Here is a 27,095-nt window from a genome sequence, read left to right on the forward strand (position 1 = left end):
GAGTTGAAGGAACATAGGATGAACCCATGGAAGGCTTCCTCAGATCTGAGGAGGGAGCCTGCCCCAAGAGCCCGTGGACCTAATGAAAACAGGTAGTAGGGGACCCTCTACAGAACTCTTCTCAGTTATTTAATTAGAGGTCCCGATTTTGAAAGATACAACTGGGATTTCAATACCCTGAGTGATTTAGATACATCGGGAAAAATACGACAGAAAACTAGTTTCTTTACAGCCTTAGAAAAGTAAAACCCGTAATTCCTCACTCCACGAGGGCAGTATTCGAGTACGTGGGTTTCTTTCTCCCCCGACGTTCACCTGAACTTTTAAAATGCTTGTTCTGGTGGTCCATAGCACTTTCGCGCTCACTGGGCGGTACCATATCTCTCAATAGATTTTATCCAAAACCGCAAGTGCGGGAGACAAAGCTAGGTAGAAGGTTACCAACCCTCCACAACTCCAACCTTTACTAGCTTCCTCGGAGCAGGTGAGGCACCAGCTCCGTGAGAATACACTGAGATCTGGGGCGTAGCTGTGACATGGGGTATTTCTGGCCGAGATCTCACCGGGTAAGCTCCACTCGCGGGTTATCGGCTCCCTCCAAGAAGCATCTTTGACCTCCTCCCATGTAGGCCCTATTCCTACACCAATTCTCTTTCTTGAATCTCTTTGGTACCGTGTTTCATTAATCCCACAACCATATTCCCACCTATTCCCTAATGACAACAAAGTTTTAAGTTATAGGTTACCGCCGTGTCTCCCTAGCAACCGTGCCCACTAATGGTTGCCGGAAGAGGCTATAATCACGTGCTCCCAAGACTTCCGGGTTTCTAACGTGACTTCCGGTTGTCAGAATATCCCCCAGACGCGGCGGCTGCCTAGGGGAAACTGTGTGGTCTTAGGTCGCGGTGGCCCGGGTGGTGGTGGGCTCCGGGCGGGCTCGCGTCATCCTGCCCCCGCTGCAATGCATCCGCGGCGCCCGGACGGATTTGATGGCTTGGGCTACCGGGGCGGTGCCCGGGACGAGCAGGGCTTTGGCGGCGCTTTCCCTGCAAGGTCCTTCAGCACCGGGGCGGACCTGGGCCACTGGGTGACGACTCCCCCAGACATCCCCGGCAGCCGCAACCTGCACTGGGGCGAGAAGAGCCCCCCCTACGGCGTGCCCACCACCTCCACCCCGTACGAAGGCCCCACGGAAGAACCCTTTTCCACTGGCGGCGGCGGCGGTGTGCAGGGGCAGAGCAGTGGTGAGAAGCACGGGGACCGACGCAGGGATGGTGGGTTAGTGGGGCGGCGGCTTGAGGCCTGCAGACCCCGGAAGCGGCGCAGAGGGTCCCGCCTCCTGCTCCTTCTCATCCTATCGTGCGCCACACCCTTTGCCCTCCTTTGCCCTCCTTCGTCCTCTGCCCCTGAAGCCGGCCTTCTCCCTCTTCCTCACGCAAACGAATTCTCCTGGATCAATTCCAAAAAAGACATCTGCCTTAGCTATGGGGTACATAGTAGGAATTTTTAGAGGTTTTGGTGTCCCTAGTGATGGCCAGAGTCAAAAAGGAGTTTGGATTATTTACTGTTACCTGATTAACTTTGGCAGCTGTATTTTCTCGATTTAATTAATTAATGAATGTGTTTACTCGTAGTTTTGTGTTCTGAAGAGAGAAGCCTTTCAGCATAAGCAAATTTGGGTTCAAACTTGGTTGTGCTACTCGTAATCTGAACAACTTAACCTCTGTGAGCCCTCAGTTTTCTCATCTTTAAGATGTGTAGAAGAATCCAGTATGGGATACATAGGCTAAAAAAAAAAAAAAAAAAAAAAATTTCCTTCCTTTTCCTTTTTAAACACAGGAGTTTTATCTGCTTTTCAGATCCCCAGTCTAGAAAGTTTCCTTCCTATAATTTTCCCTTCTGCTTTCTTTCTTCTGACCTAAAAACTACATATAAAAGTTAGAAACACCGATACAATTTCAAGATAGGACTTTGGAATCATGACATAATTATTCTCTATGGGATATCAGAAAAGCTGCAACACTGCATAATGTACATATTTTCAACATCCTTTTTTATTCATAAAGAATAATAGCTACCTCTTTCTATTCTCCTGCAATTGTTAGAATAATAGATTAATGGTATTATTTAATATTAAATTTATTGTAGGTATCGGCTTTATTCTCATTTCCTCGACTTTGACTTGGAAATAAAATAATATTTATTCAACTAGGAAGAATAGACTTTAACGAATGCCTAGTGAGTAAATGAGGATGTGAAGAAGGATAGATGACTTACCTAGCTAATTGTCATACAATTAGCTTTTTGACTCTTCGCTGTTTTTTGGTTTTTGCTTTTTTCCCGTTGTGTCGTACTAGTCCCAATACTAGTCCAGAAGAATACTGGAAAGGTTTTACAAGTTATAAATCAAATAATTCAAAAATGCATATACCGTTGCTACACAGTTATCTTCTTCGGCAGTAAAGTTTATGTTTTTATCTTTTCATAAGTTATGCTTTGATGGTTACAATGAGGAAGAGTTCCTTGACACACCACGGGTTAATTTTGCAGCCGTAACAGGTGTGTGAATGTTAATTTTGCAACAAACTTAGACACCAAAGAGATTTACACAGTAAACAAGAGTAAATCTTCCTAACACCTTCCAGAAAATGTTAGTAGCATTTTCTGTTACTGTTTGGGGATGATCTCTACATATAAAAAGAGTAAGGTTGGGCGCGGTGGCTCACACCTGTAATCCCAGCACTTTGGGAGGCCGAGGAGGGCGGATCCCGAGGTCAGGAGATCAAGACCATCCTGGCTAACATGGTGAAACCATAAATTAGCCAGATGTGGTGGCGGGCGTCTGTAGTCCCAGCTACTCGGGAGGCTGCGGCAGGAGAATGGCCTGAACCCAGGAGGCGGAGCTTGCAGTGAGCTGAGATCCCACCACTGCATTCCAGCCTGGGTGACAGAGCGAGACTCAGTCTCAAAACAAAACAAAAGGGTAAAATCTAAGGTAAAAGTGCCTTAGGTAGGTAAAAGAAGCTTTCTATTTAGCTTGTATATTTTTCTAGGGTGAACCGCGTAGTTTCCCAGGAACATGCTTAGGTGGCCTTGTTCTGATTGAAAGGGAATAGTGAGGGCAATTGCTTCATTTGAAAGAGAAGAAAGAATTGTAATTTGTGAATATTGTATTATAGTTAGAATTTAATGTCTGGTTCCCTGGGGTTGTAATAGTTCACCACTATGACTTTGAGTTTAGTCAGGAAGAAAGGCTTTTCTCTTCTGACATATGCATAGGAATGTTTCCAGCTGTGAACTTTTCCAGTAACACAACAGACATACCATCTGTAGTAGCACATACATATCCGGTAACCTACTCTGATTAATTAAACAGCTAGCCTCAAACTATTTAAAACTTGAAGAGACAGGGAAGAAGAGAACTGTATTTACCCATTTTGGTTATCCCTAAGTACCCTTTCAAATTAATAATTTAGAGGTGCTTTACTTGCAGTTATTGGTTTAATAAAGTGCTCTCCATCAGTAACAGTGAATAACTAGTTTTTACAGCATAGGAGGTAAAGTCGTAGGTAAAATATCAGCTGCGGCCAACCATAGAAAATTTTTTATTTGATTGGAATCAGAAGCTGAAAACTGCTAGCCCTTAGGTTCTGTCTGCATATTTGTTTCATTAGGCCCAGACAGTGTTTTAACAATTTCTGAAATAGTTTTCCAGGACTTCAAAATTGGAAGCTTTTCTATAAAATGAGAATATCTTTTTTTGAAAAAATTACAGCTTCAAAACCCTGGGCCCACACTCTCATGTGGCAACAATGAATTGGAGTTAAAGAGTAATTGTGCTTTAAAGGCTGTACACCTTGCAATTTGCCACAAACCCCAGCAGAGTCCTTCATTCATTTAAATTATTTCCCTGGCCCCATCAGAATTTGACTTTGAAGTTTAAATGAACAGCAGGTTAATAATTTTTTAAAAATTATTTTTAGACTAAACTTAAATATTGGTTATCAGTAATCTTATTTTTTTATTTCTTTTTTTTTTTTTTTTTACTTTAGAACAGCTGAATAGATTTGCTGGATTTGGTATTGGACTTGCAAGGTAATGTTTTATCTAAAGATGTTTAAAGCTTTTATTTATTTAATTTAGAGTTTTTCTTTAATTTATAATATTAAATGATTATTATTGCTTCCTTTAGGTTGTTTCTTTGAAGCAGCAGCTTAAATTTTGAATAATATTTTGCAGAAAAAAAACATGATCATGATTTAAAACATATAATTTGATAGTTTTTCCAGTAAGGATAGACTAGTCATCCAATTTTATAAACACAAAGTAATTTTGTAATGAGTATTGTAATTGTTTTCATGGGTCTGTCCAAAGAATAAAATGAAGTGTAATCTTATCTCTCTCCCATCAAAAAAAGTAATTTAGAATAGGGTTCATGAAGATCAAATGACTCTGCTGACAGGAACTTTGTTCATAGGACATTTTCTGAAAGAAATAAAAATTACATGGCATTTAATGATGCCATGTAATTGACATGGCATTTCCCACATCAAACATATAGAGATCTAGTTTAATTTTATACTGTAGATATTAATATTATGTATTGTTTCCCTTACTTACCTGTTTGCAGATCTGGTTTTCATTCTTTTCATGGGTCTATCCAAAGAATAAAATGAAATGTAATCTGTCTCTCTCCCATCAAAAAAGTAATTGTGCATGGAGGCTTCTCTCTAAACATTCTAATGCTTATAAGATATTTAGCAGCATAGCATCTAGATTGTGTTCATAATCAGCGTTTGGTGATAGCATTACTTTTTTTTTAATATCTAACGATCATTTTAAGAAAAGCCTTTAGTCTTGATTATTGTGATCCTTAGTGAAAACCATTTTCAAAAATATTGGAATTGAACAAAGCTTACATTTCATGCCATAATGATCACTATCATTTTAAACATTTTAACTAAGAAAAATGCATTATTGAACCCAAGGGTGTTAATGTCAATGTAAATAAAATCTGTGTTTTCCATTCTGCTGGAGTTGTTTTTTGCTTCAATATTTATACTTAAAGCTTTGATTCATTTGATAGACTATTATTACATATAAATATGTGTGTACATGTATTTATATGTCACTCTGAGACCTGAAACCCACAGCTATAATTGTTTTGTGGGGCACATTCTCAAATCAGAAATTTGATACATAAATATTAGTCAATTAACATGGTCATTAAGAATCTTATAATTTAAGATTTATACTTAAATTTATACTTAAACCTTATAATTGAAGTGCATGAAAACCAACATTTTTAGAATGGGGTTCATGAAGATCAAATGGCTCTGCTGATAGGAATGTTGTTCATAGGATATTTTCTGAACGAAATAATTTGCAGCATTAAATGCCATTTAACTGATGTGTCATTTCCCACATTAAACAAACAGAGATCTAGTTTCATCTTACACTACAGACATTACTATTATCTATTATGTATTGTTTCCCTTATTTACTAGTATGCAGATCTGGTTTTCATTCATTTCATATTGAATTTTGTTATGGGTAGAATCATTTGCAAACATTTCTAGACATTTTTAAAGATCTGTTTAATTTTTTTAAGAATGGAAAACAAAGTAATGCATGATTCTTCAGGCAAGAATAATTTCAGAAAGATACATGTTGTAAATTTAATTTGTCTCTATGTAGACATACATATATATAAATTATTTTTATATAGTCTCTTTACAGAAAATGTATTGGCACATCCTTGCATTGTTCTACGCCGCCAATGTCAGGTAAATGTCATTTCTTTGATCTTTTGAAGCAATACTTCTGACCCTAATATGAAGGGCAGAACTTACATAAATGACATGAAACCAGGTAATTGTTACTTCATGTGAAATGTTCCGAACTTTTTGGTCTCAAAACCCCTTTAAAGTCTTAAAAAAATATTGAGGATCCTAAATAACTTTGGTTTATTTTGGTCATATCTGCTGATATTTACCATTTCAGAAATTAAAATTGGGAAAATTTCAATGTATCTATATAATTCATTAAAATAATACATCTATTAGTAAGATAATATATTTTTATGAAAGTATTTTGCATTTTTGCAAATATTTTTAACACCTGACATAATAGGAGAGAGCCAGTTTCTCTCATATGCTTCTGCAGTCAATCTGTTGCATCATGTGGTTTTTGAAAGAAGCAAGGAAGTTTAGTCTTGTACACGTGTAGTTGAAAGCAGGAGAGGAGTATATTATATTCTTTTGAGATAATTGTGGGTATTCTTTGCAATTGCACCAAAACTCACTGTGTGGTAGTTTCTTAAAGGTTATTTGCAATGTGAAATCAGAAATCATTTTAGTGAACTTTTTACACTTTGTTACATTAAAAAATCTATTTAATTATACTGCATCTTGAATAGATATTTTTACTTATGCATGATTCTGTATAATTGTGCATAAGTTATTTGAAAAATATTGACCAAATGAGTTATATAGATCTTCCTGATGTTAAGACATTTGATTATAAAATATCAAAAAATCATCTTCATTAAAAATACTACTGATCTCACTAGAAAAGTCTTTAAGTATTGTCGGCTCTTGACGATGGATATAGATTTTCCAAAATTCTGAGTTTTACTTGAAAATTCAAACTTATCATTGACAATAAATACTGTTAGTTATTTTTGTTTTAATCAACAATCTCACTTTGTTTATTTTTTAAAATATGTCTGTCCTAAGGGTGAATAGGTATAGTCTGTCAATGAGTTTTTCTAAGTAAAAATGATGTTCCGTGGAAAAAAGTGGCTAGTTCAGCTTGCAATTCTATCATACAAGTGCTTTCCTCATGACAGCAATCTTACTTCCTTATGTAACACACAAAATATTAATTAGAAAGAGGATGTGTACTCAAAGGTCAAGGATTCATAAAATTAACATTTTGTTACTTCATCATCAAGGATATCCCTATATGAAGGTTGCTTTTTTCTCCCTATGGGTAAATGAGGTGAAAAATACTGTAAGTACGAAAATACAGTTTGATGGTGCTGCCTCAATTTGTGCTAATGAGCTGGGAGTTTTACCTACCATTGCTTTTGTACCATTAGTGAACATATCAAGACAGTGAGAAAAGCAAATGATATCTTAGTAATCATTAGGAAAATAATTTTGAACTTGTCAAGCCACTGAAAGGGTAATGGGACTCTCAGGAGTCAGTGGACCCCACTTGCAAACTCTGTTATAACCCACTTTTTGTTTGTTTGTTTGAGACAGAGTCTCGCTTTGTTGCCCAGGTAGGAGTGCAGTGGCGCGATCTCAGCTCACTGCAACCTCCGCCTCCCGGGTTCATGCCATTCTCCTGCCTCAGCCTCCCAAGTAGCTAGAACTACAGGCGCCCGCCACCACGCCCAGCTAATTTTTTCTATTTTTTTAGGAGAGACGGGGTTTCACCGTGTTAGCCAGGATGGTCTCGATCTCCTGACCCCATGATCCGCCTGCCTCAGCCTCCCAAAGTGCTGGGGTTACAGGCGTGAGCCACCGTGCCCGGCCTGTTATAACCCACTTTCTTTGTAAAGTAATGCTTCCTATATTTGTTTGCTGTTAGAGTTCAAAACAGTATAAATCATTATAAATTAATCTGTTCATGCTTAGCACTGAAAAGTGTGTATACAGAAATACCATTAAAATAGCATTGACTGTGTGTGCCACAGAACAGTGTATTTCCGATATATATTTACATTGTAGTAATATTAACATGGAGATCCAATGGACACGTTATATATAAGTAACAAATACATTATTTTTAAATGTTTTATGAAATAATACCATTAGAATGTAATACATTCTAATATTTTATTATTTCACATAATATTGTTTTGACACTCCCCCAATTGATTTCATATACCAGTTACCACGTATAGTTTGAAAAATGCTTGCCTAAAACGAACATGAGTTGGGAGATGTAATTCAATTCTTTAAGGCAATACAAATATCAAATAAGACCCTCTTTATTATATAGTCTACAGTACTGTGTGTATTATGCATTGGTCTTCAGATTGTATTTATATAACCGTACATACTGTACTTTTAATAGGTTATTTAAAGCACTTTTAAGAGTAATTTTGCTCATGTGTAATTTATGTTGACTTTGGAATTAACTTTTGTTTATACTGCAATTCTACCATATATCTTTCATGGCTCTGTTATTTCTTGACAAAACATTAACAGAAAAAAATCATGAAATATCTTTTTTACAGGTTAATTACCATGCCCAGCATTACCACCTCACTCCATTTACAGTCATCAATATTATGTACAGTTTCAACAAAACTCAGGTGAGAATTTTGTCTATGGATTCTATTAAAGGTTTATATAAGTGTCATTTGGGCTTAGTAATCATTAAAGCAATAATAATTACTTTCAATTTGGTCAATAAAACATCTTAACTGTTGTAGTAAAACTAAAGTAGCACAACAATATGTTTTTGAATCTTTCAAAATTTAATTTAGCAAAAGTACAAATTAATTAATTTAGCAAAACCACAAAGAGCTGTGTTAAGATGATGTCTCTGCTATCAAGAGGCTCATATTTATTCATGGAGACAAGATCTTAAACAGAAGATTGTGCTGCAGTAAGATAAAGGCAATATTAGAAGTACAGAATGCTGTCAGAATACAAAAGAGAAGTATTTTATCAAAACTGGGCTTGGGCTCAGTGTATGCCTGGGAAAAACTTTGGGAAAAGAAAGGCCCGAATTGTGTGCTGCTTGTTGAGAAGGCTAACTTTTCATGATGAAGATAGAGAAAAGGTTTTTAAAGTAATGTGTGAAGGCCGAAGACAAAGAGAGATCATAATGTTTGAGAATGGATTTAATAGAGTACAATGGGAACTTGAAGTGGGGGTTGAAGACTAACAGAAAGATGAAAAAGTAGCCAGAGAAGTAAGCAGGATCCAGATTCTAAAGCACCTTCTAAGAACTGCACACTAGATCTTAAAAGCTACAAGAGTACTGTTGAAGGTGTTTTAGCCATGACCAAAGTATCTTGAAGAGCTTTGGATTGTTTGGCAATATCTATCAAAATTTAAAATGTATGTGTTCTTTGACTTACTAATTTCACTTCCAGGAACTTGTCCCACATAGATGTGCACATATATATGCAAAAATATATATACAAGGATGTCCTATGACATTGCATATAATAGACTGGAAATGATTAAATGTCCATCACTAGGGTACCAGTGAAATAATTATGGTATATTATGGTGAAACACCTTGTAACCTTTAAAAATAAGAGGGTAGCTCTGTGTATACTAATGTGGAATGATCTCCAGGATATTTTTTATGTTTCAAGATAATACCACCTGTTAAAAATACACAAAACAAACAGATTTCTATAACATACACACAGAGATATACTTGTATATGCATGGATTATCTCGAGGATAAATTGTGAAACTGCTGCTGAGGACTGGGATGAAAAGGAGACAGACTTTCAACTGATACCCTATTGCTTCTTTTTAATTCTATCATGTATATCTATTAATAACATAGATAAATAATAGGGGTATTACTGATAGTATTATGCAAAGGGGCAAAACCAGAGACAGTGAAACTTGTAGTCAAATTGATATAAAGTAATAGTGTTAAGTATGGAGAAGAGCATGGATTTGTAAGATACTAAGGGAGTAGAATTTGTAGAACCTGGGGACTGATTAGATAGGAACAGTGAGAGAAAAATGTTTTCTAGATATATTATTTGGACACAAGGGTGATGAAGCTGCTATCTAGGGAAATAGGAAATACAGCAGAGAAGGAAAGAATTGGTGTGGTATGAGTGAGTATAATTGGGTTAAGTTGTGGATATGTAAGTTTCAAGTTACCTTGTGTCATCCACAGGACAGGACTAGTGGGGAGTTGAATATATAGATATTAGGGACAAATTAGTTAATCATTAGGGCTTTTAATTAATAGGAATGTTCTTCTCGGCCTAAATATAACTTTAAAATGATATAAAATTAATTTAATTATAGTTCTCTACTAATATTTCTATTAGAATAATGTTTTATTGGAAAATATCTATACAATATCAAGTTTTATTAAGATCTTTTCTGTTTCAGATGTAGGTATTAACAGAAATAACCATGAATTTTGTTCATTTTAGGGACCTAGAGCCCTGTGGAAAGGAATGGGAAGTACATTTATTGTCCAGGGAGTCACACTTGGAGCAGAAGGCATAATTAGTGAATTTACACCTTTGCCAAGGTACCTTTTTTAGCATTTCTTCAGTGTTAGTTTCATGTTGTGATTCGTTTTTAGATTCAGGGGGTACATGTGCAGGCTTGTTACATGGGTATATTGTGTGATGCTGAAGTTTGGACTTCTAATGATCCTCTCATCCAACAATTCCCAATTGTGTAAACATCATACCCAATAGGTAGTTTTCAACCCTTGTCCCCATCCCTCCCCTATTATATTGTTTTAAAAGTAAGTAAAAAATGTCTTGAATCTGAAAACTTGTCTGACGTAACTAAAAGAAGAAACAAAGAATAAAATTAATTATATCTTATTAAATTAGTATGTGATAAAGAAAATGTGCCTTGGCTTAGTATTATTGAGATGTATCTTTCAGCTTCTACTGCTATGTGCCAGCAACTGCCAGATGAGGAACAAATGTGGGTATGTGAGCAATTCCCACTCTTTAAGTATTCAGTTTAGTGAAGGAGACACATGTAAGCAAGAAGAGGTAACATGTCCAATGTCATGGGGTTGGACAGTCTAGATAATAAAAAGAAGTGTCTTATGCTCGGAATATTGGGTATGTATGAAATGGAATATGAGGAAAAGAAGCTGAGGTGCTACATTACAATACAATTGTGCCTTTGTAAGTTTATTCTCTATGGGGTTGGAATATGTTTCTTTTTTTTAATATATAGATGTTCTGATCAAGATATATTCAAATGGCAGTGTAAAATAAATGGAATAGTATAGACAGATTTATGGAGATCTATTGTAATAATCTAGGCGAGACTGAGAAGGTTCTGAACTGTGGAGCAGAACAGAAAGGGATGAGCTGGCTAGATATTTCTGAAGTATAATTGATGGTCATTGTGTTAGCTTGGTAATTGGAGATAGGAGACAATGAGTTGTCAGTAGTGACTGAGATTTCTAGATTGGAAAATGTTAACCAAGATGGAGAATTCAAGAAGAAGAAAAAGTTGGAGTAGGGAAGAAGATAAAGAATTTATCTTTCAATAAATGAAGTTGGAAATTCTTGCAAGACATCGAGGGAGGGGAACATGTCTAATATTTGGTTGGAACCATGGATCACAGTAAAAAAAAAAAAAAAAAAAAAAAAATTGAAGCAGAGGCAGAGCTTTGGGTATTGTGGTATAAAAGTAGCAGTTGAAGCTTGGGATAGATGAAATCACCTAAGGAGAAAGTGTAGATTAAATGAATAAAATGGACCAAGGACAGAATCCTAGGCGTACATGTGTGCCGTGTGTGTGTTGGGCGGGGGTGGAGGGGTAGTTGGGGGAGATAATGAGAGACATTAGAGAGGTCCTCAGAACAAATTGGAAATAGCATAAGATGTAGGACAATCATGTTCTTGAAACCAAAAATGGGAGAATTAGAACTGCAGATACATTTGAGAGAGAGGTAGAGAAATTAGGGAAATTTGCTTTCAGGTGTCTCTTTTCTCTGTGAAGCAGGATACAGGGTTATTTGGTGAAAAAATGAAGCACTGATATTGTAGTAGAAAAGCATGAGAGGAATGATACACATTTGGGACAATCACAATGATGGGTAACAAAGGAATCTTACAAAGAGTATATGAAAGGAATGTTAATAGGTAATATTGGAAATTAGAAATTTTTAAAATTTTTAAGGGGCTATTTGGCATTACTCTGTGATTTTCTGTATCGGCACTATATTTTTGTTTATCATCCTATTGATAATATTAAAGGCTTTGGAATGGTTTGTTAATCCAAATTTATTGTCTGGCAGGGTGGATTTTTTGGATTGTTAAAGAAGTGAGATAGTTGAAGGCATAGCTACTAGAGTAACACATATGCCCAATGTTGGGATTTAGTCCTTATAGGGAAGGAAATGAAAGCAAGAGAAAATGATATTAAGCTTTTTTCCAATGTGATTTCTTTTGAAGGACCTCATAGTCCTGAAGTTCCTTAAATAAAGCTTTGCTAAAAGGTTTGAAACAAAACAAAGATTAGAAAGGTCAGCAACATTTGGGTAGCTCAGTTTCTTGTTTTATTCTTTAAAAATCTGTATTTCTTTGTTTGGCTAACTATTCACTTTATTGCTTTTATATCACTAGGTAAGATCTCAAGTTAGTACTTATAGTCAAATATTCTTGAAATTCTCTAACAAACAGTTCTGTAAAAAATTAACAAAAATGCAGGAAATTCCATTTGGTAGAGTGAAAAAAATTCAATGCAGTTGTTCCTCGTGTCTCTGGGGGATTGATTCCAGCACCCCCAGTGGATACTAAAATCCAGAGATGCTGAAGTCCCTTTTATAAAATGGTGTTGTATTTGCATACAACCTCTGCACAACCTCCTGTATACTTTAAATCATTTCTTGATTCCCTATAATACCAAATACAATGTAAATGCTATGTAAATAGTTGTTGTTGTGTATTGTTTAGGGAATAATGACAAGAAAAAAAAAAACTCGGTACACATTCAGTACAGATGCAACTATCTCTTTTATAAATAAATATTTTAAATCCACAGTTGCCCAAATCCATGTATGTGGAACCCATGGGTATGGAGGGTTGACTATATTTGCAACCGGAACACTATTGGTTCAGGTCCTGGCTATTTCACTTTTTATTTCTGGGACCTTAGGCAAGTAATGTTGCCTCTGTAAAGCAGAGATGAAGGAATAACGTTAATTTCAGGTTACAGGGAAGACAAAAATAGGAATGGGAAGGCATAGGACTTTATAAAATTTTATCATCTAACTTTCTTAGTAGACAGACATGTCAACTGAGTGGGAATATATTTTCATCATTTTGAATCTTTCTAAAGAAGACAAAATAGTAACCTCTATTGCATTGTTCTACTTGGATAATTTTGGTGATAAGCCCCAATCATTAATTCATTCATTTACTTAGCTAACATTTCCTGAGTACTTACTATGTGCCAGGTTCTAAGCTAAAAACCGGTTTACAATGAGGAAAGGAAATAAAAGGTAACTGTTGCCAGGAAGCTCAGAATCTAATAAAAGTACATTCACTAAGAACCATAATTCCTTTAATGAATAATTGCAAATTGAAATTTGTTTTCTGAAAGAAAAGAATATAGTTCCATGAAAGTATTAAAGGGCTAGAAAGTGTCCCTAGTAACATGACACTTAAGGTAGATCAGAGTGGTAATTAGGAGGTACATATCAATTTGTATAAAAATGCTGTTGCAGTGGGGAGCATAGAGAATTCAGGTGTAACTGAGAGAAGGCTCAACATGGCTGGAGCTCTGGCCAGGTAAGGTACAGAGCAAGTGGGAGCCAGAACGTGTGTGGCCCTGCAGGCCATTATAAGAATATTGAAGAGGTTCAGTAAGGTCAGTGACATCAGGTTTGTTTTCAAAGGGTCATTGTAACTGTAGATGAAAAGGTTGCATAAGGACTGAAGTGAATAAAAGGAGACATCTTAGTATTCTATTACAATAGTAGAGGTGAGAAATGATAGTGGCTAAGATCAGGGTGGTATCTTTTGAGATACAGGTAAGTGGATAGTTTTGAAATATACTTAGGTCAAATTGAGGGAATTTGGTGATGCTTTAGGAATGGGAGATGAGAGAGAAGGCAGTATCAAGGATGACTTCTTGTATTGGGCTTGTGTAATTAGTTGTCAAATGAAGCTGTTTTTTGAAGTATAGTGTGAATATCTTTTTAAAAATTATTTATTCTTCTTTGGGCAGATTTGACCTTTCCTATTAATGGGAAGAAGGCAGAGTTGTGGCAAACAAGGTCACTAAACATTAAAAGCAGTTCACAGAAGCTACTACATAAGGAGGATGAGCTCTGAGGTCTCCTAGCCTGGGGTTTTTTAATTGCATAACAATTACTAGGTAGAACAGGGGAGATAGTATAGATACACCAACATTTAGTTTTTTTATAAAGTTTATGATCAAATCAGAGAGAAAAACAGCAGATCTCTAGTGTTCATTAAATCAGCAAATTTATAATTTCTCAGTAGTATTACTTTTTAACAAATTATTTATTATCCAGGATCATCATGTGTGATCTCTTTATCTACTGCTAAACCCTTCCCAATCCTCTCCCCCAGTTGGAATGAGTTAAACCATGTGTCATTCTACCCCACAGTACCCTTTACTTAATTTACATGTGGCTTTTTTCATACTGTTAACGTGAGGTAGGAGTTCCTGTAACCAAGGCCACCTGTGTGGTTCAGTCTCTCACAAAACCCATTTGGTTCAACTCCAACTTAGTTTTGACTCATCACACATTTGTGGTTATACCATTGTAAACATCTTATATTCTTCCTCCAACAGTTCCCTCTGAATTTGCTTATTTTAAACACATGTTATTTTAAACACAATGAAATCTTCCTCAAATTCAGTAGATTTCCTTTCTGATTAACAGTTCCTGAGTAGGGAACACTGAAAGAGTCTAAGTAGAAAAGAAAGATTTTAAGTTGGACTTTAGGACAAGTGCATTTTCAGTGCTTTTATCATATCCACATGGAGTAGGCACATGATACGGGGCTGGCATATGATGAATTCTTAACTGAAGGTAAATTAATTTTGGAGATTTTGTAGTTCTAACCCTAGGTATGAGGGTCCCTAGGGAAGAAGGGTACCCTATAGTGGAAGAAGAGGGCCTGAACCTTAGGAACTCCAACAAGGTGTGGCTGGGTTAAGAAAGGTGATCCTGAAAAGGAGTCAGGAGAGACCAGAAGAAGGCAGGATAAAAACCAACGGAGAATGGGCTAGTGGAGTACAGGGGCAAAGAGTGCTTCAAGGAGAGAAGAACACGAGGCTCTGATGGCTGCTGAAATGTCAGATAAGGTAGAGACTTAAAAACGTCCATCAGATTTAATGACATGGAGATTACTGGAGACTTTGGCAAGAGCTGTTTTTGTTCAAAACCAATCTGAAGTGGGTTCAGAGGTGAATGGGAAAGTACGGACATGGAAACAGCAAGTTTAGAACATTGTCTCTAACTAGGATTGATGAAGAGAGGTAACTGGAAGATGAGGGGTTTAGGGTAGGTTGGGGGAAGTGTTTTTTTTAGGTTTTTTTTAATTTAATGAGGATAGCTATTCGACCATTTGAAAATTAAAGACTGCTAAATTAGAGTTATTTTAGAATTTTATTGCTTTTTGTGTTGATTATGCATAGGAGTATGTATTTTGATCTGTTAAATGAAAAACTAGACTGTTTTGAGAAAAGGTACTCGAATAAATTTTATTGATTTTTTGTGTGTGTGCATATTAGCGAGGGTATCTTTTGCTTGAAAATAGTTCATTTAGATGTATTTATATGTTTGGTATTTGATAATGAATTATACAAAGGTTTAATGACAAGATTTTACATTTACCCTCAACTGACACTTTTAAGTATGCTTATTTAAATTTCTAGAGCTGTAACAGTAAATTTTACCCATTTTATAAAGTAGTAGAGAACAGATACAAGGAAGAGTCCCCAAAACATTTTTTAAATACTTGGTTTTAAATCTCCTTTTCTTTTATCTTAATGATCTTAATAATTAGCAGTAGTCATCAAAGGGGAAGTAACTCAGAATTGACAGTTGTATTTAAAGGAGAGGCTATCCAGTCCTTAATGTTTACCACAATTTTATACTTAAAATTGATGTCATCATAAACTGTGGTAATACTTTCTGAGGCCATGAGTATTAGCTATGCCAAGATGATTTACAAAGCATGTAACATATTTTGTTTTATAATCATAAAGTAACTTTCCAGAAGATGAGAGGCCTAATCTATTTTTTATATTTTTCGACTTAATCATTGAATAATATGATTTCAGGTACATTGTGTTGTTCAGGCCAAATAAATATGTTAATAGTAATTTAATCAGAGTTTGGCCCAGAAGGTGCTCTAAGGTCTTAGAAATCAGGGGTAGTTGTTCTATTGTCTGAAAGTCTCTGATGTACGTACTGCTTTATATGCTGTTGTTTTTCAAATGCAGTCATTTGAAATAGAAAACATTTTTCTAGAGTCCTGTTGTAGCCATGATGGAATGAGTACCAATTCCATCAGAGGAACTGGTGGTAGCAAGTCTTATCTTTATTTTGCACTTCCCTTTCTGGTTTTTTTTTTTCTCTCTCTCTCTTTTCATTTTTCTCCTATCTCTGCTGCCTTTTTATTTTTTTCTTATTTACATTTTTCCTTTTTTTTTTTTTTTTTTACTCTCTGTAATCTTGACTCTTTTTGGACTTTTCTCTTGATAGAACTTACTCCCTTTTTTCCCCTTTGGTTCTATTTCATTTCAGCTTGGCTCCCTCCCTCCCTCCCTTCCTTCTTTCTTTTTTTTTTTTTTTCTTTCTTCCTTTTTTGTTCTTTCTTTTCTTGTTTTCCAAAAGTACCCAAACTAACAGACAGAATGCACACAATCTTAGACCTTGGTTCCAGACCTGGCGTTTTGCCTGTTTCCTTTGAACATTTCCCTGTGATCTTTTTGACCCTGATTTTTCTCACCAGTAAGACAAGTGTGACAGTATCTCCTCTGCTTATCTCACAAGATTCTTCTCTGTATCAAATAAGATGAGAGGCAGTACAGGCAGAGTACAGAGGTTTAGAACACAGTTCCACAGTAACTGGTTACTTGGATTTGGTAAGTTATTAATCCCCTCTGATCCTATCTCCTCATCGATGAAATGGAGAAAATAGGGTTATTATGAAGATTAGAAATAGTTCATGCAAAGCACTTTGCATAGTAATGGCATTTAGTAGGTGCTCACAAAGATAATAGAATATAATGGTCACAAAATTATGTAATTGTACTAAGTAAAGATCCTTTGGAAATTAAGTACTCATAAATGTAATGTGTCAGCCTGCATTAGAGTTACTTAATTTAAAAAAAAAAAATCCCATTCTTACATACTTTCTAAAGCCTTTTAAAATCCTGTTCTTTGTTTCCATATCTATTCTCTTTCTTTTAACTTGTCATCTTAATTTTCTTCACTTTCTCTTGTTTACTTTCATAATCAGTTGTGCCTCTTGCTTCTCTGCCAGTCCCTTCTATCAGCACATACGAAAACACCTTGTATTTTTTTTTCTGTTAAACCATCAGAATTGTTTACACTGTGTTCCAGAAAAGAAAATGTTCACCATTAGAATATATTTCTCCTACAGATTAAAAAAAATTAGAAGTTGATTACTGTTTTGAAAATTGCACTAATTCCAGATGTTTTAAGTAACATGGCTTTTGTTTTATTTAAGTTTATTTTTATGTTTTAGGGAGGTTTTACATAAATGGAGTCCTAAACAAATAGGAGAACACCTTCTACTGAAATCGTAAGTATCAAAAAATGGCAATTTTATTGGACATTTTCACTAATTTTTATAGTATTAGAACTGGAAACAAATCTTATTAAATAACTGTAAAGAAGGAAATTAGAGCAGTGAAATGTTTGTGGGACTAGAACTTCAAAGGACAAGTAACAGAGTTTAGGAATAAATCTTGAAATATATGTTATCTTTAAAATAAATCTTACTAATTTGAAAGGTTGGAATCACAGACTAATTTTGTGTGTGTATTCTTAGGAAGTTAGCATGGGTCTTCAATATATTTAGCCCAGATTTTCAAGGAAAGTATAACTATTTTATTGTTAATCAGAGATACAAATGTATTTGTATGGTGATGAGCAAACCCAAAAAACGTTAGTGACATTGAAATGTAGTCCTAAAGGCACTTAGTGATTTTACAACGGTAACCATTTTTGTAGATTAGAATTTTATTCTTCACTTTTTAATTTTTTTTTGAAGATTGTGAATTGGAAATCCCCCAGCTTGCTGGCTCCCTCAATGGGACATTCCAGCACATTATTACTTAGTGATGTTCCATTCACCTTGAAAACCACTACTTGCCAGGACCTGGCCCATAAGGGTTAGGTAAGTCCCACCTTGATATTATTTTGAATAACTATATTTTGCAGGCTTGCAAAGTTGTAATATTACTCTGTCTAAATATTGGTGATAGAAAACAACTTTGCAAAGCTGTATAATGTTGTTTTTTTAATAATAAAAGGGGACTTCACTCACCATTTGAAGACTGGCCTAACTCTGCTGGATGGGAAATCTGGGAATTGATATAAGAGGATAGTAACAGAAAAGTTTACTTGCTCAAATATCATTAAAAAGGCAAACTATGGAATGGATCCCTCATCCTAAATTTTACGTTTTAGATTTATAGGCTGCATTAGCTATGTGTAGGTAGATGTCCAATCTATTTTCATTGCAGGCTGTCCTTGTTTTGTCATTTGATTTTTTCATTTCTGTTGAATAAAGCATCCTATGTTACAGGTTTCTGAAGTTAGAATTTTTAGGCTATAGGTATTAATAGTTGAAAACGTTAAAAAGATTATTCTAGCTTGACTATAAATTATGTTGGCATATTAAAGCAGATATTAAAAAAATTCGTATAAGCATCTTGTTTCAGTATACTGATAAATTTGTTTTAATTTCTATAGCCTAACTTATGTGGTGGCAATGCCTTTTTATTCCGCAAGTCTGATTGAAACAGTGCAGGTGAGCTTTTTTTTTTTACTGTCATTCTTTTTATTTAAGAATAGTTTTTGGACTATTCAGTATATTGTATATATCTAATATTTCAGCAGAAAATTTTAAGACTATGTCTTAAAATGTTTATTTTATAAATATCACAGTTATATCATACATTGCTTGTCTGTATATTTCCATTGCCATCTTAAGTCACACTGCTAGTTTTAATTACTTTTGTCCTTTCCGTAGGCAACTATACTCTTCATTTAGACATCTCAGAACACAGCCTATAACTTGCTCTGAAAACAAAGAATCTATAAACTTTTTAAGGCCCTTACATACAACTCAGATGGTTATGGCTTATCATTGGACAGTAAATTAAAAATTACCTGAGAATAAACATGTTGGATAATCATCCAAACAGGAAGCAGGTTGTCCCCACAGGTAGTTTACTGACAGGATTGTTTTTAAATATGCCTTTAAGTAACATTTGATACTGTTGGGTGTGGTAAATACTACAAAGCTGAAGCAATTTTCTGCTAGCACTTTAAATTCTGTTTGCTTGTGTTACTATTCCTAACCACATGGTGGTGCTTCAAGTACATTTAATTAAATGTCTTACCCTTTTTCCTACACTTAAAACTGTAAGATGAAGGTAGTTTTTACTTCACCTGTATACAAAATCCCACTATTTTTACATATGTCTTCTATTTCCACATCAGATCCTCTAGCATATTCTTTTCTCTAGTATATGTGAGTGCCCTCTCTGTAGAAACTCCCACTGGATCAGCCTTTGCTCTTCTAATTATTCTTCTCTACCTTGTATCTTTTCTGGCTGTATCATTCATCTTTGATTTATTATTTATTATTATTATTATTATTATTATTATTATTATTATTATTATTTCTGTTAGAACTAACTTCAGTTAACTGAAGTTAATGTCTTACGACCCAAATAATACTTTCCCTCCTTCCCCTTGCATTTGGCATTGTGTTAAATAAATGATACAATTTTTGTATGGTGCTATAGAATTTAGAGAGTTGTCACTTGTATGAGATAGCTTCATTTTAAAGATAAGGGAAAAAATGTCAGGAAAGTAATTATTTAAGGAAAAACAACTAAGCAGAATGATTTATTGGGGAAAACAACTTTTAGCTTGAGACAGACCCATTATCACATTTTCTCTGCTTAAATTAGACCTGGGACTTTAGACAGATTTCTTACCTTTATAATTTTCTTATCCATAAATTGTGAATAGTATTTTAATAACTGAGGTGTAACATTGAATGAGTTATTTATGTAAGTGCCCGGCTCACTATGTGATAGGGTTTGTTCTGTGTATGTTTTTTTTTTTAACCCAGTATTCACCTCTTGTTTCCTGCTTCAAGTTCCACCTGCTAACGTCTTTTGATTTCTTTTGTCTGCTTTTCTAGAACTCTTTTTTCTTGAGATTTCTCTCTCTTGAACATCTTTTTTCAATAACCCCTTTGCCATCTCTTCTGTTATATCTTAAAGCTCAATCCTTGACCCTCTGTTTTTTTATCCTATACTCATTATTCTGGAAGAGCTAATTTATTCACAGGAATCACTTTAGTTCTAATCTTATGTGAGTTAAATCTTCAGACTCAACTTATAAAAATAATCTCATCTGTCCCTCTAAAAATTAACCTCCTTTAGAACCTCTTCTCCCTGGCAATATATTAATGATACTATTGTTATCTTCACACTAAAGACTCAAAACTGTAGTTTTTGTTTTAGGAAAGACTTTATTTTTACATTTCTTTCATCCTTCATAATTACCCAGTCATCATGAACTTTGTAGTGATCTATTTCTTCATTAAGAATCCTTGAGGCCTAGGTGGGTGGATCATGAGGTCAGGAGTTCGAGACCAGCCTGGCCAACAAAGTGAAATCCCATCTCTACTAAAAATACAAAAATTAGCCGGGCATGGTGGCAGGCGCCTGTTGTCCCAGCTATTTGGGAGGCTGAGGTGGAAGAATAGCTTGAACCCGGGAGGCAGAGGTTTCAGTGAGCCGAAATCACGCCACTGTACTCCAGCCTGGGCGACAGAGTGAGACTCTGTCTTTTCAAAAAAAAAAAAAAAAATACTCCTTGTACTAGTCCCTGCATTTTAAAAGTCAATTCTGTGTACTCATACAAGATTGTTTTTAAGTTGCAATGCTTATATATCCTTTTACTGATTAAGGATTCATATTGACTCATATTCCCTAAAATCAACTTCAGACTTATTATAGTTTTAAATAAAGGTTTTAATTACATCACTTTACCTTTCAGATTATCTTCCTTAACTGCTAAACTTAAAAAAAAAAAATTATCAAATATTTATTGAGTACTTGCCTGTATCACGTACTGTGATAGACCCTGGGGATACAACAGCAAACAAAAACAAATTGCTCTGCTCTCATAGCACTTATATTCTTATGGGGAAAGTAGAGATAAACAACTAAATATAAGGTATATTTCATGGTGATTAACTGCTAAAGAGAGCAAAAATAAAGAAAGGAAGGCAAATAGGATGTGTAATGGGTGGGGGGGGGCAGTTAATATTTTTTTAAGAAGATAAGTAAAGGCCTCACTGAGAAGGTGACATTTGCGTAAAGATCAACATGGATATTTGTGAGAATATTCTAAGGGAAGGCAAGTGCAAACACCCTTACATGGGACTGTGTCATGTGTGTTGTGTCATACATGCTTGAGAAGTAGGAAGGATGCCGATATGGTTGGTGCTAACTAAGCACAAAATAAGCAAATGTTGAGTTTTATTTAGAGGGAAAGCAAGTGCAAAAACTGTTAAGTGGGACTGTGTCATGTGTGTTGTATCTTGCATGCTTGAGAAGTAGAAAGGAAGCTGTTATGGTTGGTGCTAACTAAGCAAGGGAAGAATACAGGAGATGAGGCCTGAGTGGTAAGAGAGGACCAGATTATATGGGACATGGTAAATCATTGTAATAACTGGGCTTTTGTTTGGGAAGGAGGGAAAGTCTTTGATAGGTTTGAGGAGAACGGTGGTGTGATCTGACTTACATCTTTATTAGGATCTCTTTGACTGTTGTATTAAAAATAAACTAGCGGGAAGGAGGTCAGGGTCAGAAGTAGGAAGATGGATTAGAAGGCTAGGCAAGCTCATTGTAGTCTCATAGTTTTAAATATCATCTATTTACTAAAGACACCCACATTTATAATACAATGCTTCTCCACTTACAATGAGATTACATCCCAATAAACCTGTCATAAATTTGAAAACATAAGTTGAGATATCGTCGAAACCATCTGTAGGTCCATTGTGTACCTTTTTCCTGTAATTTCTATTTTGAACTCCATTTGGAGTTAATTGACTTAACATTTCTGAACTCTTGATCTTCACCAGATTGCTACTCTGGCAGTTTTTCAACTCAATAAAAGGCAATGCCATTCCCCCCAGTTCCTCTGTACAACCACCTTGGGGTTATCCTTGACCCTTATCTTGCATACCCCAAATGCAATTCACCAGTAATTCCCATAGACTTTGATTTTAGGACAAAAGCACAATTGAACCACTTTACTTCTGTTGCCACCTTCTAGTCCAAGCCACCATCATCCCTTTACTGGATGATTCCAGTAACTTTTGAACTGGCTTTTCAACTGATCTTGTCCTCCTTTGCATAACAGCCAGTATTCTTTTAAAATATAAATTATGTCATGTCCATCTTCTGCTTAAAATCAACCCGTTATTTCCCATCTGACTAGCAGCCAGAGTCTACAGAGCAGTCTATAAGGCATGATATAGCCCCTGGCTACCTTATAAATTTCATCTGCTACTTTTCTGCAGTCATTGCTGCAGCCAAAGTGCCTTTTAGCAAGTTCTTTTCTATCTGTCTATACCTCAGTAATCCATATCAAACTTTCTTATTCATATCCCCAAAATTCTATAAAAGCAGACATTGCAGGTAATAATGAGACTAACATTTATTGAGTGACTCCTAAGTGCCAAGCCTTTTTTCATTTAATATTCACAACAACCCTGTGCATGAAAAGTAGATAATGGTCATTTCCATTTTTGTAGAATGGGAAACTCTGCTTAGGAGAAGTTAAGTAACTTGACAATAGTTGCATAGTCAGTAAGTAATGGAGGCAGGATTTAAACATGTTTAAGAACTATAAGCACCATAGTGTCTCCTTAAGCATTACATAGTTATTGCCTTTCCACAAGTTCTAAGAAGTTTCTTGAGATGTATCCACCTACATATCTCCCTAGTCTCCCTACCCCAATAAGATTAACTCCGAACTTCACTGATAGCAATTTTATGAGATTTTATTTGAAAAAAAATCTGATGCCTAGATAACAGTTAAAGTCTGCAAATCATGGATGTTTCCCTCTTCCGTCACTATGTTAGGATTTAAAAGGAACCTAGAAAGAGTCCTTTTTCTGTGGCAAAATAAGCAAATGTTAAGTTTTACTTATTCATTTTTATTTCAGAGTGAGATAATTCGAGATAATACTGGCATTTTGGAATGTGTTAAAGAAGGAATTGGAAGAGTGATAGGCATGGGAGTGCCTCACAGCAAACGACTTCTTCCGCTTCTTTCCTTGATCTTCCCTACGGTGCTTCATGGAGTTCTTCATTACATCATCAGCTCAGTTATTCAGAAATTTGTCCTACTAATTCTAAAGAGAAAGACTTACAATAGCCACCTAGCTGAGAGCACTAGCCCTGTGCAGAGTATGTTGGATGCTTATTTTCCAGAACTTATTGCTAACTTTGCTGCCAGTCTTTGTTCTGACGTTATACTTTACCCATTGGAAACAGTTTTGCACCGCCTTCACATTCAAGGAACACGCACAATAATTGACAATACAGACCTTGGCTATGAAGTGCTTCCAATTAATACACAGTATGAGGGAATGAGAGACTGTATCAATACCATAAGGCAGGAGGAAGGAGTGTTTGGCTTTTATAAAGGGTTTGGTGCTGTTATAATACAGTACACACTGCATGCAGCTGTTTTACAGATTACCAAAATTATTTACTCTACACTTCTTCAAAATAACATTTGAGATTTAGGTTCCCTCACTGAGTAGTCTGGAAGATATCTGGATAATTTGCTATAAAGTTATGAGGGATAAAAGTGAAATACTGGGGAAGAAAATGGATTGGAAAGTAAAATTGGTACAAAAGCCCATGCTGATTATCTTGACTTTGTTTTTTAAGGCATAGGTACATATTTTGGATCAAAACTCTTCCAAATTTGAAAACTCAATAAAAATAACACTTATTAAATTCTAGTTAGTGTAGCACTCATGGTGAAGTAAACATGATCCTAGGCAGAAGCAAAATTTTATTACAAAATCTAAAAACTTTATAGAGTTGAATCTATTTCATCTGACTTAAATATTCATTAAATGTTTATTTTACCTTCTAGATTGATGTTGGTATAGTATCCTTAATACAATCGGGAGATTTTTACCTTTAAGCAAATAAATGACATCATTATTGAAAAAGACTTAAGGGATGATTAGATTTGGCAATCTGTAAGCAGGAGTAAAAAGGTTTTCAATTGCATTGTCCCTATATAACTATCTTAATGGCTATATATATTGATTTTATAAAGCCATTTATGTAGACACATGTAACTTGGAATTTCCTTCATCCCTACACGTTTTCTACACTTACATCACCTTATTGCATAAAACGAAGTCATGCACTTTCTACTTGAACATCAAAATATCAAAAGCCAAGGTACCCAAAAGATGCAAGTCAGAGACAACATCCTTGTCCATATCCAAACCCAGTGTTTCAGTGCTAGCAACTTAATTTATCATACATTTATAGAGTTTGGTTTGCTTTGCTACTTGTATGAATCATCGGACTGTTTTTAGAGCCACTCTTAAGAGAGAATATAAAAAATCATGACAATTACTACTGTTTCCACATTTACAAATTGTGTACTTAAGTGAACCTCATTTACCTTTTATGTCTGAATGGCTTGTCTGAGAGGAAACAAAATTAAAATTCATCTGGGAATTTGTGCCTCTTGTCTACTATATAGTCATCACTAGATAATGCCTTCCGTTTTTATTTTCTTTCAGTTTTTGCTTTAAATTTTGTTTTCCAAAATAGATGTACATGGAGGGAAAAGCAATTATTCTTATCACCTTTTATTTAAACTTCTTTAGATGAATACTGAAGAAAAATCCAAAGCTTAAAGGAAATATGCCCTTGTGTTTTATGGGTGGGGAAAAAGTACATTTCAACATATAATAAGCAAAAAAAAAAATTCATCAGTTTAATAAAAACATTTTGTCTGTTCCTAAATGTAATTTGGTGGGTTAAGCACTTTGTATAGTAAAATGACATGTGTTTGCTGTATCATTAGACATTTTAAAGTTTTATTTCTTCACATGAATAATCACAGTTGTATCACGAACCATTTAGCTCTCTGAACACAGTGACTTTGCACTGATATTGTCCAACCAAGAATGCATAGTAACTGAAATTGTACTTGCTAAATGTCACAGAAATAGTTACTTTTTGCAAATAGTAGTGTTGGAACAAAAAAGTGATATGCAAAAAGTGTAAAAACAGTAATAAGTAGCAAATCTCTCCTATGTGTGTGTGTGTGGTTACTGAAACACCTACATTTTCCATTTTTAAATTCACCAAGAGGGGGTAAATAAACACCACTGATCACATTTTATATTTTATGGTGAATATTTTAGATTAAGGTTTACTTTGTCGAACCAATAGCATTTAAATTGCTTTCAATTAAGATAGTTTCAGATAAGAGTAAACCAGAAAATTTCAAGTTTAAAAAATTTCTAGAAAAGAATCTGAATAGAATCAAGTATTTACTAACGAAAATCCATAGGATGCTTTATTTAGCTAAAAATTAAATATTTCAGGATATTTGTTGGAAGTTAGCTGAAAATAGTTACATAAATTCATTTTATTGTGGAATAATTATCAGAACGATAGGCTGAACCACACACAAGTAAGGTTGATCTTATTTTCCTTTTTGGAGAAAGGGAATACAAATTAACATTAAAATTGAAACATAGGAAGTAAAATATGAGTAATTTTTTACTACCATTCCAAATTAGTTGAAACAAAATCTTGAACGGTCAAGCACTTAAATTTAAGCTAGCCAAATATGTTGCACTGAATTTTGAAAAGAGTGAGTGAGATAACCATAAGATACACTCTTTCCCTTTTTAAAATTGTTATTTTTCTTTAACGTAGGTGCCAAATCAAATATCCATGGGCTACACTTCTTAAGATAATAACAGCTCAAAATAGTATTTTTTTTAATTCAATAGAACTAAGAGCATTATGAAAAAGATTCTATTAAATATTCCACAGGCCCATTGGTCCTCTTATATAAGCCAGATTTTGGCCAATGAGCTTGTGATACACTTGCCTTACATTGTAGGGTTTCTTAATTTGAGTCAAGTATACTGAAAGCAATTAAAAACTGGTAAATATTAATTTACTGTGTAAAGTGAACTTATGAATTAACTGACTAAATACATGTGTGTAGACCTTCCTGAAATGCCATTCTCAATTTTATTTTGTGGGCTCTTAAAAAAATTATCTGGGTTAATAAGGTTATCTATTAAAGCCTCCAAAATCTCAGCACGAGATGTTATAAATATGAAATAGTAGAAACAAGTAACTTGAAAATGGGTATTTGATACCTTAGCTGGTGTTTTCAGAAACATACAGAACTGGAGAGGTGAGAACTTGCTTACTTTGGCAGATGTACCTGACTACTCACAACTGTCTTTTTAGCAGCAGCTTTGTTAAAACTGCACAAAGCATTCACTTTATTGAGTACAAATGCTGTAGTATTTCTAACTAAGTGTTAGTATATCTGTTCATGAAATGAAGGAAAAAAATGATGCTTTATATTTGTTGTATCAACTGAGGTTGTGGAGGATGTTTGTCCACTGATATTTTGAAACAGAAAAGACTACTTTGTCAGCTTCTAATAAGGTAGCCAGGTTTGAATTATTTTCAAAATTTATATAAGCAGATAAAATCTGTTGGTAACAATTCACATTGCACTAGAATTTGAATGATACCATTGTTGGCATTTCTGTTTCTCTTTCGAGTAGTTGTAAATAATCTCTTTTTCTCATATAAACTGAATGTGTAATGTCTTACTCTTGAGTCATTTAGTATCAGTGATAATGGTACCAAGTTGTATAGCAGAGTAACAAAATCATGATTTGACAATTAAATTTACATATTGCCTCACCTGGAGATGTTTTGTCTGTATAACTTTTTCTTTTTTTTAAGTTTGTCTTACTGTTACTTTAAATGTTTTGGGTAAATTGTGTAATATGAAAAGTTCAATAAAATGTTGAAATAAAA

At 34.9% G+C, this 27,095-nt stretch overlaps 1 protein-coding gene across 3 annotated transcripts; it reads left to right on the forward strand.

Annotated features, from left to right (window-relative positions):
• Positions 1 to 27,095, forward strand: SLC25A46 (solute carrier family 25 member 46). Of its 3 annotated transcripts, none has more exons than XM_025387749.1 (8): positions 1 to 92; positions 4,053 to 4,095; positions 5,729 to 5,786; positions 8,252 to 8,329; positions 10,157 to 10,257; positions 17,459 to 17,515; positions 18,691 to 18,748; positions 23,201 to 27,095. In XM_025387749.1, the coding sequence occupies exons 1-8, from the start codon at positions 83 to 85 to the stop codon at positions 23,777 to 23,779; spliced, it is 984 nt and encodes a 327-aa protein (XP_025243534.1). In that variant the 5' UTR covers positions 1 to 82; the 3' UTR covers positions 23,780 to 27,095. The 3 variants fall into 3 exon arrangements, with proteins under 3 accessions (XP_025243534.1, XP_025243532.1, XP_025243533.1); XM_025387747.1 differs by lacking the exon at positions 1 to 92 and adding an exon at positions 842 to 1,244; XM_025387748.1 differs by lacking the exon at positions 1 to 92 and adding an exon at positions 842 to 1,244 and having other exon boundaries at positions 23,444 to 27,095.

Source organism: Theropithecus gelada, chromosome 6 (assembly GCF_003255815.1).
Source record: "Theropithecus gelada isolate Dixy chromosome 6, Tgel_1.0, whole genome shotgun sequence".
NCBI classification, from domain to species: domain Eukaryota; kingdom Metazoa; phylum Chordata; class Mammalia; order Primates; family Cercopithecidae; genus Theropithecus; species Theropithecus gelada.

Bases quoted from the DNA above. Each gene is read 5' to 3' on its own strand.
- SLC25A46 (XM_025387747.1), top strand. From the start codon at position 962: ATGCATCCGCGGCGCCCGGACGGATTTGATGGCTTGGGCTACCGGGGC. The intron at 1,245-4,052 runs GTGAGAAGCACG...TTTTTACTTTAG, and splicing joins TGTGCAGGGGCAGAGCAGTG to AACAGCTGAATAGATTTGCT. The intron at 5,787-8,251 runs GTAAATGTCATT...TCTTTTTTACAG, and splicing joins TTCTACGCCGCCAATGTCAG to GTTAATTACCATGCCCAGCA.